Source organism: Microcaecilia unicolor, chromosome 4 (assembly GCF_901765095.1).
Source record: "Microcaecilia unicolor chromosome 4, aMicUni1.1, whole genome shotgun sequence".
NCBI lineage: Eukaryota > Metazoa > Chordata > Amphibia > Gymnophiona > Siphonopidae > Microcaecilia > Microcaecilia unicolor.
In genome coordinates, this window is record NC_044034.1 from 53,868,943 (window position 1) to 53,882,200 (window position 13,258).

The following is a 13,258-nucleotide window of genomic DNA, read 5'->3' on the forward strand; positions in this document are numbered from 1 at the left end:
CACCCCATCCTAGACCTGAGAGGCCTGAACAGATATCTGGTCAAAGAGAAGTTCAGGATGCTTTCCTTGGGCACCCATCTACCAATGATTCAGAAAGACGATTGGCTATGTTCCCTGGATTTCAAGGACGTTTACACTCACATCCCGATACTGCCAGCTCACAGACAGTATCTCAGATTCCGTCTGGGGATACGGCACTTTCAGTATTGTGTGCTGCCCTTTGGGCTCGCCTCTGCCCCATGGGTGTTCACGAAGTGCCTCGTGGTGGTTGCGGCGTATCTCCGCAAGCTGGGGGTGCACGTGTTCCCGTATCTCGACGATTGGCTGGTCAAGAGCACCTCAGAGGCAGGGGCTCTTCGGTCCGTGCAGTGCACTATTCACCTTCTGGAGCTGCTGGGGTTTGTGATAAATTACCCGAAGTCCCATCTCCAGCCAGTCCAATCTCTGGAATTCATAGGAGCTCTGCTGAATTCACAGACGGCTCAGGGCTTTCTTCCTGAAGCAAGGGCGCACAACCTTCTGTCCCTCGCTTCCCAGACCAGAGTGTCTCAGCAGGTCACAGCTCTGCAGATGTTGAGACTCCTAGGTCATATGGCCTCTACAGGTCATGTGACTCCCATGGCTCGTCTTCACATGAGATCTGCTCAATGGACCCTAGCTTCCCAGTGGTGCCAAGCCACCGGGAATCTAGAAGATGTCATCCGCCTGTCCGTCAGTTGCCGCAATTCGCTGCACTGGTGGTCACTTCGGACCAATTTGACCCTGGGACGTCCGTTCCAAATTCCGCAGCCCACGAAGGTGCTGACGACGGATGCATCTCGCCTGGGATGGGGAGCTCATGTCGATGGGCTCCACACCCAGGGCCTGTGGTCCCTCCAGGAACAAGATCTTCAGATCAACCTCCTGGAACTCCGAGCGGTCTGGAATGCACTGAAGGCCTTCAGAGATCGGCTGTTCTACCAAATCATCCAAATTCGGACAGACAATCAGGTTGCAATGTATTATATCAACAAGCAGGGGGGCACCGGATCTCGCTCCCTGTGTCAGGAAGCCGTCGGAATGTGGCGTTGGGCTTGCCAGTTCGGCATGCTTCTCCAAGCCACATACCTGGCAGGCGTAAACAACAGTCTGGCGGACAGACTGAGCAGAGTCATGCAACCGCACGAGTGGTCGCTCCATTCCAGAGGGTATGCAAGATCTTCCGAGAGTGGGGCACTCCCTCGCTGGATCTTTTCGCCTCTCAGACCAACCACAAGCTGCCTCTGTTCTGTTTCAGACTACAGGCACACGGCAGACTGGTGTTGGATGCCTTTCTCCTCCATTGGGGACCGGCCTCCTGTATGCTATCCTCCATACCTTGGTGGGGAAGACCTTACTGAAGCTCAAGCAGGACACGGCACCATGATTCTGATAGCGCCTTTTTGGCCCTTCAGATCTGGTTCCCTCTGCTTCTGGAGTTGACCTCCAAAGAACCGTGGAGATTGGAGTGTTTTCCGACTCTCATTTCGCAGAACGATGGAGCGCTTCTGCACCCCAACCTTCAGTCTCTGGCTTTCACGGCCTGGATTTTGAGGGCGTAGACTTTGCTTCGTTGGGTCTGTCTGAGGGTGTCTCCCGTATCTTGCTTGCCTCTAGAAAGGATTCCACTAAAAGAGTTACTTTTTCAAGTGGAGGAGGGTTGTCGTGTGTGGTGAGAGCAAGGCCCTAGAACCTCGTTCTTGTCCTGCACAGAACCTGCTTGAATACCTTCTGCACTTATCAGAGTCTGGTCTCAAGACCAACTCAGTAAGGAATCACCTTAGTGCGATTAGTGCTTACCATCATCGTGTAGAGGGTAAAGCCATCTCTGGAGAGCCTTTAGTCGTTCGATTTATGAGTCTTGCTTTTGTCAAGGCCCCCCGTCAAGCCTCCTGCAGTGTCATGGGATCTCAACGTCGTCCTCACCCAGCTGATGAAACCTCCTTTTGAGCCACTGAATTCAGCTATCTGAAGTACTTGACCTGGAAGGTCATTTTCTTGGTGCAGTTACTTCAGTTCGTAAAGTCAGTGAGCTTCAAGCCCTGGTAGCTCATGCTCTTTATACCAAATTTCATCATAACAGAGTAGTCCTCCGCACTCACCCTAAGTTCCTGCCAAAGGTGGTGTCTGAGTTCCATCTTAACCAGTCAATTGTCTTGCCAACATTCTTTGCCAGACCATATACCCGCCCTGTTGAACGTCAGTTGCACACATTGGACTGCAAGCGAGCGTTGGCCTTCTATCTGGAGCGGACACAGCCCCACAGACAGTCCGCCCAATTGTTTATTTCTTTCGACCCCAATAGGAAAGGGTCGCTGTCGAGAAACGCACCATCACCAGTTGGCTAGCAGATTGCATTTCTTTCACTTACGCCCAGGCTGGGCTGACTCTTGAGGGTCATGTCACGGCTCATAGTGTTAGAGCCATGGCAGTGTCAGTGGCCCACTTGAAGTCAGCCACTATTGAAGAGATTTGCAAGGCTGCGACGTGGTCATCTGTCCAAACATTCACATCACATTACTTCCTCCAGCAGGATACTCAACGCGACAGTCCGGTTCGGGCAGTCGGTGCTGCAGAATCTGTTCGGGGTTTGAATCCAACTCCACCTTCCAGGACCCGATTTATTCTGTTCAGGCTGCACTCTGTTAGTTGTTCTTCGTAGGTCAATTTCTGTTATGCCCTCGCAGTTGCGAGGTTCAATTGACCTGGGTTCTTGTTTTGAGTGGCCTGAGAGCTAGGGATACCCCAGTCGTGAGAACAAGCAGCCTGCTTGTCCTCGGAGAAAGCGAATGATACATACCTGTAGCAGGTGTTCTCCGAGGACAGCAGGCTGATTGTTCTCACCTACCCTCCCTCCTCCCCTTTGGAGTTGCGTTTTACTCATTCCTTTGCTTGTCATTCAACTGAGCGGGAACGGTCGCGCACGGGCGGAAAGACGGCCGCGCATGCGCGGTGGGCGTGCCCTGCGTGCGGGACTGCCCGCGAAGTTTTGTTCTGGTTGGTGGGGGCTGCCGTGGATGTCAACCCAGTCGTGAGAACAATCAGCCTGCTTGTCCTCAGAGAACACCTGCTACAGGTATGTATTATTCGCTGTATGTGATTAAGTCTAGTGTATGTCCTTTAGTATGGGTGGGTTGTATGGTTGAAACAAAAAAAAAAAACAGCACCACGGGCCTTTAAAAATGGAACACAGTTCTTTAATGAATGAGCCTTGACAAAAAGACCCGACACGGGCCGTGTTTCGATGACTAGCACCTGCGTCAGGGGTCACAGTGATGACGTGGAAAACTTGGGGAATAACTCGAATATATTCCTTACCCCACGTCTCATATAGTAAAAGCTACAAAGCACCAAGGGACTTTTTCACTTTCATTCATTAAAGAATTGTGTTCCATTTTTAAAGGCCCGTGCTTTTTTTTTTGTTTGGACTTTAGTTTGTACTTCGTTCCCTCTCTTTTGTTATATGGGTTGTGTGGTTGGCCATCGGAGATCCCATAGTTGGAGGAAGTCTTTGCATTCCTTCACATTTGTTAGGTTAGTGTCTTCTAGGTGGAGGTTGATATCGCCTACTATGAGAAGGTTATGGGTTGAAATACATGTGTTTGATATGAAGTCCATAAAGTGCGTTTGGCAGTCTTGCCAATTTCCTGGTGGTCTGTAGAACAGGATAAGGTTTAGGTGGTCCTGTAGGGTTGAATGATTGATTCTGACTGTGGCAATTTCAAGTTGGGGAAGTATGGAATCGGCCCATTGTTGTGACAGTGAATTGGGATCTATAGATTATAGCTGATCCTCCTCCTCTTTTACCGTTCCTTGTCCAGTGGGTGATTTTGTACCCTGGCGGGCATAGTTCTAGAATTATGGCGTCTTTGAGATCGTGGATCCAGGTTTCGTTTATAAAGAGAAAGTCTAGATTGTCTGTTGTGATCCAATCAGTAATTGTGATAGTTTTATTAACTGCAGATCTAGCATTTATATAACCCATTTGTATTAGTCAATGGGGTTCTGTAGTGGTCTGGGTTGTGATGATTTTTATTAGTTGTCTGTCTTCTTGGTCATTGTGTTTGTTGTGTCTCATCTTTCCTTTCTGTTGGTTATTTCTGTGGGTGGAATGTTGTCTGTTCTCTTTCTTAGTCTTTTGGTTTAGCGGATCCACCTTACAGTATGTTTCATCACAACAGAGTAGTTCTTTACACACATCCTAAGTTCCTGCCTAGAGTTGGATTGGATTTGCATCTGAATCAGTGGATTGTTCTGCCAACATTCTTTCTCAAACTTCATGCCCATCCTGGCGAAAGTGCACTGCACACCTTGACTGCAAGTGAGCGTTGGCCTTTTTTCTTGGAGCGAGCTAGGCTCTTCAGACAATCCACCCAGCTTTTTTTCTTTGATCCCAACAGGATGAGGGTCACAATCGGGGAAACAAACCATTTCCAGTTGGCTGGCATATTGCATTTCTTTCACTTATGCCCAAGCTGGGCTGATTCTGAGGGTCATGTCAAGGCTCAGAATGTCAGAGCCAGGGCTGCATAGGTAGCCCACTTGAGGTCAGCCTCCTTTGAAGAAGTTTGCAAGGCTGTGACTTGGTCTTCAGTCCACAGATTCACATCTCACTATTGTCTTGAGCAGGATACTTGACGCAGATAGTTGTTGTTGGACGAACAGTTGTGCAGAATTTGTTTGGGGTTTAGAATCCAACTCCACTCCCCTAGACCCCTCTTTTTTCTGTTCCAGGCTGCACTCTCACCCAGTTTGTATATGGTTTCATGTTGATCAGTTTTTTGAACTTGCCGAAAATAACAACCTATTGGTGGTTGTTTTCGGTGAGTTTGGTAGCTAAGGATTCCCACATGTGAGAATATGGCCTTCATGTCCTCGGAGGAAGCAAAGATACTACCTGTAGCAGGTATTCTCCGAGGACAGCATGCCATTCATTATCACATACCGTCCCACCTTCCCTTGGAGTTGTCTCCCATTTGGTAGCTATGGTATTGTACTGCAGGTTCCGTGCTTTCATGGCAGGTGGGAAGGCACTTGTGCATGTGCTGGTGGGACTCTGCGTATTCTCTAAATGCATACTAGCTTTTTAATGCTCTGCACTGGGCGACGTGGATGACGTCACCCACATGATGTAGTGTAGTCTGCAAGAATATTATGCCAAATAATCTTTAACTGTTTTGTGAAAGATGTGTTTGGTAGCTATAATTGTTTAAATGGTAAACAAGTGTAAAGATATTATAAATTTGTTTTGTTTATGCGTTTTTCCTCAGATAGTAGTCCCTGTCCTGAAATATGTCAGAGGAGAACACCTGTCTCAGGATCACTGGCTTGATCTCTTTCGACTTCTTGGGCTTCCCAAAGGCACGATGTTAGAGAAATTATTATTTGGAGATTTACTCAAGTAGCAGATGTCATAGTAGCAAAAGCTGCAGAACTTAAGGTGTGAATTTATTGGCTCTTGTATTATTTAAAAAAAAATGCTCCGATGTGTCTATTACTCTAGATTGCATTTTATAAAAGTGAATTCTAGTTAATATATATCTTGTACAGGTGTGCATTGTTTGTCATTTTAAAATTAATAAAACTAATCTCTCTCTTCGTTACATAGGATTTGAACAGCCGTGCACAAGGTGAAATCACTATCCGAGAGGCTTTACGAGAGCTGGATCTCTGGGGAGTTGGTGCAGTCTTTAATTTAATAGATTATGAAGATAGTCAGAGTAGGACTCTCAAATTGATTAAAGATTGGAAAGACATAGTAAATCAAGTTGGTGACAATCGCTGCCTCCTTCAGTCTCTCAAAGATTCACCATACTACAAAGGCTTTGAAGATAAAGTATCCATTTGGGAAAAAAAACTTGCTGAGTTGGATGAATTTTTGCAGAATTTAAACCAAATCCAAAGGAAATGGGTATATTTAGAGCCTATTTTTGGTCGTGGTGCTCTTCCTAAGGAACAGGCACGCTTTAATAGAGTAGATGAAGATTTTCGGTAAGTGGAACTAGAAGATTTGAACATAGAGGGATTGACGTTATTTATGTTAAAACAGTTCTAAATGTTTAATTTATAAATTGTTATGCAACTGACCAAGCTTCATGCTGCTACTTGTTTTAAGTGAAGTATGACCAGGGATTAGGCCCAAGAATTAAAAGCTCTTAGACTGCAGTCCTAGCTATTGAGTCTCTGGATGATATCAGGAGAATCAATATATTATCCTTTGCCTTTATTTTATTTGCTTATTTACATTTCAGGTCTACTTCTAAAGTAATAGTCTTTCCAATGTAAAGAGAAAATATCATACAGTATTTAGAATCTAAAAACTGTACTGTGGTTTTATTCTACACGTGACTATTGCTTTTTTTCATGCTGCCAATATACTATAATCTTAATGTATGTTAGAATTTTATTTTGTTGGATAAAGCTTTATAATTATTAAAAAAAAGTACAGAAAGATTTTTAAACATAACCTACAAACTACTTCAACAATCCACACAATTAATACAGCTCTCCTCTATCTTACCTAACACCTTCCTCTATCTTCCCTCACCTAACCTTCAAACTTTAATAATTGTTCCCGTTATCATGAAGCGATCCTGTTGACCCTCCATTACCTAATCTTCAAACACTAAGAACCATACCTGTTATCATGAAATGAAATGATTATGTCATTACCATAATCTGTAAGCCACATTGAGCCTGCAAATAGGTGGGATACAAATTCAATAAATAAATAAATCAGTTTTTGTCAGTGGCACCAGGACATGCTACTCCTTTGTAATATGTATATTTACTACTATAATCACTGAAAGTTAGTCTTATTTTGTATTTGAATGATACATTTAAAATTACTGTTGCTGATTAATATTTTCCATTTTGAAAGATCAATAATGTCTGATATTAAGAGGGACAACAGAGTAACATCACTAACTACTCGGATAGGAATAAGGAGTGCTTTGATTACTATACTTGATCAGCTTCAGAGATGTCAGAAATCCCTAAACGAATTTCTGGAGGTATGTTATTTAGGGGCTTATTTTCAAAACATAACAAATGTCCAAAAAACATTATAAGTAGGGCTGTCCATTTAACAAGTTAATAATGTGATTAACATGTTAAATGAATAACTCATGTTAAAATTTTTAATCCGTTAACGCTGTCATCCCTCCCCCACTAGCCAGCAGCTTTTCTTACCTCTCCCAGCACAGCACTCCAGTGGCCCCTTCTCCTCATCTGTGGCTCCTTCTCCCTGCTCCTCACAGCTGCAGGTGAAAACAGTGCTGCTTCTCACCCTACCCGCAGCATCTCTCTGTAACAGGAAGTTGCGCCTCAGATCTTCCTGTTACAGAGAGACGCTGTGGTCCTGGTGAGAAGCAGCACTGTTTTCAGTTCAGCCTGCAGTGGTGAGCAGGAAGAAGGAGCTGCAGAGGAGAGGGGGCCCGCTGGAGTGCCGTGCTGGGAGAGGTAAGAGAGGTGCCAAGACAGAATGTGACCACAGTGGGGGCAGGGGGGCACCGAAAGAAAGAGGAAGCAGAAAAAAGTCAGAGGAATATGCGGACCGTGGCAGGGGTAATGGGCACAGAAGAAAGAGGAAGCAGAAAAAAGACAAAAATATGCAGACCATGGCGGGGGCGGGGACATGGGAGAAAGAGGAAACAGAAAAAAGAAAGAAGACAGAGAAAGATGTGGACCACGGCAGGGACGGGGCGGGGGTCCCAGGAGGAAAGAGGAAACAGTTGAGGACCATGCGGGGGCCACGGGAGAAAGAGAAAGCAGAAAAAAGATGACAGAGAGAAAGATTTGAACCGGGGGGGAGGAAAGAGAGAGATGGGGGGCAGGGAAGGATGCTGGAAATAGGGGAGGGGCACAAAGAGAAGGGAAACAATGGTGATCATGAAAGGCGGGAAGGAGGAGAGGAATGGTTGCGCATGGAGGGGAGGGGAGGTTATGGGAAATGGTGAGATGGTACCCATGGAGGGGAGGGTAGGGTAAGGGAGGAGATGATTTAGTGCCCATGGAGAGGAGGGGAGGGTAAGTGGGGGATGAGATGGTGCCCATGGAAGGGAGGGGAAGGAGAGATGATGTCTATAGAGTGGTAGGGAAAGGAAGAGATGGTGCCCAGGGAGGGGAGGAAGGGAGATGGTACCCATTTGTATCATGCAATTAATCACACGATTAAAAAATCTAGTTGCAATTAATCACATGATTGAACCTTTTAATTGATGAACAACTCTAAGGTAACAGGAGGACTTTTTTCTCTCAAAAATATCCAATTTGTGATTTTTGACACCCTGATTTAGATGTTTTGCTCCTCAGTTTGTCCATATTTCAAGGGGGTATGTTATGGGCAGGACCTGGGCGGGACATGGGCAGGACCCAAAGATAGATGTTTTTCTGCAATAATGGAACAAAATGAAAATGTCTAGGGCCAAAATTAAAATGTTTTTGGCTGGACCCATTTCAGTCATGACTGAGTGACCAAAAGGTGCCCTAAATGACCCCTGGAGGAATTAAGGCATAAAATCCTCTCCCCTTCCCCGTGGTCACTGGTCCTCTAAGATGTGATAGTGACAGTACATACCAGGCTGTATAACTCTGCAGAGTAGAGGAGCAGCCTAGGAGGCACTGCAGTGGACTTCACATAAAAGGTTCTAGGTACATATCTCACCATAATCCCCTTATATTGTATGGTAAGCCCTCTAGAAGTCTACTAGTGATAGCCCCCAGACATCCCAATGGCTGATTTTTGGGCATTTTTGTCTTAGAAGTTGTATTTTCCAAAATGGTCCCAAGAGAAAAATGCACCAAGCACAAAACATTAGAAAAGGTGATTTTCAAACCAAAAAGAGGCATTTTTCAGGTTCAAAAATGACTATGTTCACCACTCAATTTTTGGACGTTTTTAGTAAAGCATCCAAAATCGAACTTAGACGTTTTATCGAAAATGCTCGTCCACATCTCAAATATACATACTCACCAGTAGAAATGTTCTAATATCTGCAACTGTAAGAAAAGTTATAAATGTGTGTTTTAACAGGAAAAACGTTCAGCATTCCCCAGATTCTATTTCATTGGAGATGATGACCTACTGGAAATCTTGGGCCAGTCTACTAACCCTGCAGTTATTCAGTCTCACCTTAAGAAACTTTTTGCTGGTAGGAAATTTTTTACAAGCAGTATACCATATCATTTTTGAAATGTCATTGGTTGTGAATGATATGGAGATGCCTAATAATTTGGTTTAGTTTATTTTTTTAAAGGAAAGGGGATGGAATTTGATATACTGCCTTTCTGTGGTTACAATCAAAGCAGTTTACATATTATATATAGGTACTTATTTTATACCTGGGGCAATGGAGGCTTAAGTGACTTGCCCAGAGTCACAAGAAGTTGCAGTATGAACTGAACCCAGTTCTCCAGGTTCTCAAACTACTGCACTAACCATTAGGCTACTCCTCCAAAAGGAAAACTAGAATTATGCTATTACATAGTATCAAGTTTGAGAAAATGTTTAAAAAGGGTGTAAGTGGTTCTTTGGTTGAGAATATTTCCTACCTACACATATGCATGTACTGTATGTGTCTTTACTAGCATGGTGAGGATTTTGATGTATTTGCATGCATTGACTGTCCAATGAACGATGTGAAGTCTACCAACTCCACTGGTTGCCATGTATTTCCAGGTCATTACTTTTGCTGGATACTTAACAGAGAGATTCAGGCACTCTGGTTTATAGTCTTCTCCTGGAAACCTTCTCACAAATGTTTTTCCATGATTTCCAAGGATGTAGAAAGTGCTTTCATTACTGAACAGAACTTTTTCCCATTCCTTCTTGCTTCAACTGGAGTATTTGTTTGCCCATGTCATATGCATCTTTCAGCGATGGCTTTATCCTCACTTTGCAACCTCTGTCCAAATTCCAAGCAGCTTCTCCTTACAGCTGAAGTACAAACATCAACTAAGCATTTCTCTTTCCATTCTCTGAGCAGCCTAGGAGATGTGAGCTTCCTGAGGAGAGGTGAACTTCTTGTTGTTCAAGGATATCCTGAACAACACATGATACTCCTCTTTTTATCAACTTGATAGGCTGCCCACATTGATACCTGTCCTTCATGCTGCCAGTCTCCTTATACGTTTGTATGATCCTTAAGGCTGTACTTTGATTACATCCAACCTTTGCAGCAAACTCCCAACTGGAATATCCCTCCTCATGCAAAACTACCACATGAACCTGGTCTTCCTGAGACAAATGCAACCCCTACTTTGAATTGGTTTTCATTTTTGAACCACTTTTCCAGACTGGCCAATAAGTATTAAATGTTTTGGTAATTCCTGCCGTAAGAACATAAAAAACATAAGAATAGCTGTGGTCCATCTAGCCCAGTATGCTGTTTCTAACAGTGTCCAAGCCAGGTTACAAGTATCTGGCAGAAAACCCAAATAGTGGCAACATTCTATGCTACCAATCCCAGGGCAAGCAGTAGGTTCTCCGTGTCTGTCTCAATAGCAGACTACGGACTTTTCCTCTAGGAACTTGTTCAAACCTTTTTAAAACCCAGATACGCTAACAGCTGTTACTACATCCTCCGTCAAAGAGTTACAGAGCTTAACTATTCGTTGAATGAAAAAAATATTTCCTCCTATTTGTTTTTAAAGTATTTCTATGTAACTTACTCGAGTGTCCCCTAATCCTTGTACTTTTGGAATGAGTAAAAAATCAATTCATTTCTACTCATTCTATACCACTCAGGATTTTGTACACCTCAGTCATATCTCCCCCCCATTCCATCTCTTTTCCAATCTGAAGAGCCCTAACCTCTTTAAGCCTTTCCACATATGAGAGAAGTTCTGTACCCGTTATCGTTTTGGTCGTTCTTCTTTGAACCCTTTTCTAATTTCGCAATATCTTTTTTGAGATACGGTGACCAGAACTGAATACAATGCTCATGGTGAGGTCGCACCAAGGAGTCATACAGAAGCAATTATAGTATTTTCAGTCTTATTTATGATTCCTTTCCTAATAATTCCTAGCATCCTGTTTGCTTTTTGGCTGCCGCTGCACTTAGCAGAAGATTTCAGCATAGTATCTTTTTTTTTTTTTTTTTTTTTAATTTAGAAGAAGTCTTAATTGAAAAATGAAAGATCCCTGTACAACAATTGAAAATACTAGCAACATCGTTAAGAAAATGTCAAGTCTCTCATTTCCACACAAACCATATTCAACTACAAGGTTCACTGCTAATGACAGCATATGTCCTGGACTTCACTTTTTGTTCCCATTTCCCCCCGTAAGATTTATCCCTAACATAGTACAAAATATCAAAACCAAGCCTAATTATAGAAAATATCCCACCCATCCTACCCAGTTACATTACCCAGCAAAAGACAATATCACATTTATTCAGCAGTCGAATAGTAACAGCAACCCCGTCTATGATCACATACCTAGAGGAGCCCATATTCTTCCCCATTTTGCCAATTGTTTGCGTTCCTTTGCTAACAATTTCTCTTTTTCTGCAATATTTCCAAGCAGAGTTTTCCACTTAATTATTGAAGGACTGTTACGTTGCTTCCAAGCCTGTGCAATTATCAGTCTGCCTGCACAAAAACAATGTTTCGCTAGGGTCAAGCCCTCTTCTTTAAGTCCCAAAATATTTTTATGAAATAAGTACACTGCAGGGTCCCATGGTATATCAACTCCTACCCAATGTTGCACCCTCCCCTGGATAGCCCTCCAAAATGCTCCCACCTTTCTGCAAGTCCACCATATGTGGCCCATGTTGCCTAATTGACCACATTATCTCCAGCCCATCTGGGACACTGTACTATAAACATATGATGCAATCGTACTGGGGTCAGATACCAACGGTATATTATTTTCGCAACATTCTCCTGAATGTTTATCGCTGGGGAAATCCGAACTGAGCCTCTTTCAAATCTCTGCCACTCCGCCTCTGTATATTTTACTCCCAGTTCCTTTTCCCACTGGTCCCGATGTCTGGAGTTCTGCGGGAGTTGATCTCTCAAATATCCATATAGCAAGGAAATTAGACCTCTAGTTCCCTGTTCTCTTACACATAATTCTTCTAAGAACGTGACTTCTCCAAACAGATTAGCTCTTAATCCCGGGGATTGTAGAAAATGCATTAATTGCATGTATGTGTATTGATCTCTCCGAGGGAGGTTATAAGTTTTGGCTAATTCTGAAAACATGACGAATCTCTCTCCACTCAATAATTGTCCCCAAAGGTCAAGACCATTCTGTGCCCACCTATAAAGGTTGAGGGTCTGCATCCCAGAGGAAAATTTAGATTGTATGCTATGGGGGACAGCCTAGAGTTATACACCTTCCTTCTACGTTCCATTTTATCCCAACACGAGAGTGTAACGTGAATAACAGGACTCACCCCCACCCTCAGCCGCCTATGCTTAGGTGTTAGCCATAGCATATGTCCTAATTTTAATGGACTGCGAAGTAGGCACTGTTCTGCCCTTATCCAAAGCTTATGAGGGGTTTCCTGGAACCATTCTGCCGCCGCTTTAACTTGGGCTGCCCTGAGATAGAATTCTAAGTAGGGGACTCCCAATCCTCCTTTAGATTTGCGGGCCATATAGGTCACATTGGAATGAATTCTCGGCTTATTCCCTTTCCAAATAAACTTTGTTAACCGACTCTGCATGCGCTGAAGCAAATGTTCTCCTATTGGCAGTGGTATCGATTGAAAGAGGTATAATAGACATGGCAAAATGTTCATTTTTACTGTGGCTATCCTGCCGAACCAAGACAAACCAAGAGGTCCCACCTATCTAAATCTGCCTTAAGTTTAGTCACTAAGGGAGTATAATTCACCTCACTTAGGCGCTGCATATTACTAATGAGGAAAACTCCCAAATATCGGATGCCATCAGTCACCCATCTCAAGGGGAAAAGCTGCTGACATGTCTGGTAAATTTGCGCTTCCACACCTTGTGCCAATGCTTCCGTCTTGGTATAATTAATTTTGAAACCGGAAACCTTTCCGTAGGCCTCCAGAGTCTGAAATAGCTTTGGAAGGGATTCTAGAGGAGATGTGATTGTCAATAGGACATCATCTGCAAATAGTGCTACTTTGGACTCCCATTCCCCTACCTTCACTCCGGTAATTCCCGGATCGTTTCTAATGGCCCACGCCAGGGGTTCCATCACCATAGCAAACAAAAGAGGTGATAGTGGGCACCCCTGGCGTGTTCCTCTTTGTAAATC

At 43.8% G+C, this 13,258-nt stretch overlaps 1 protein-coding gene across 1 annotated transcript in view; it reads left to right on the forward strand.

Annotated features, from left to right (window-relative positions):
- DYNC2H1 (dynein cytoplasmic 2 heavy chain 1) overlaps nt 1–13,258 on the forward strand; it is a 1,078,189-nt gene that overhangs the window by 261,603 nt on the left and 803,328 nt on the right. The window contains 5 exon segments of the mRNA XM_030202388.1: nt 5,289–5,415; nt 5,418–5,458; nt 5,627–6,009; nt 6,899–7,031; nt 9,053–9,170. Coding sequence (XP_030058248.1) covers nt 5,289–5,415; nt 5,418–5,458; nt 5,627–6,009; nt 6,899–7,031; nt 9,053–9,170 — 802 coding nt within the window.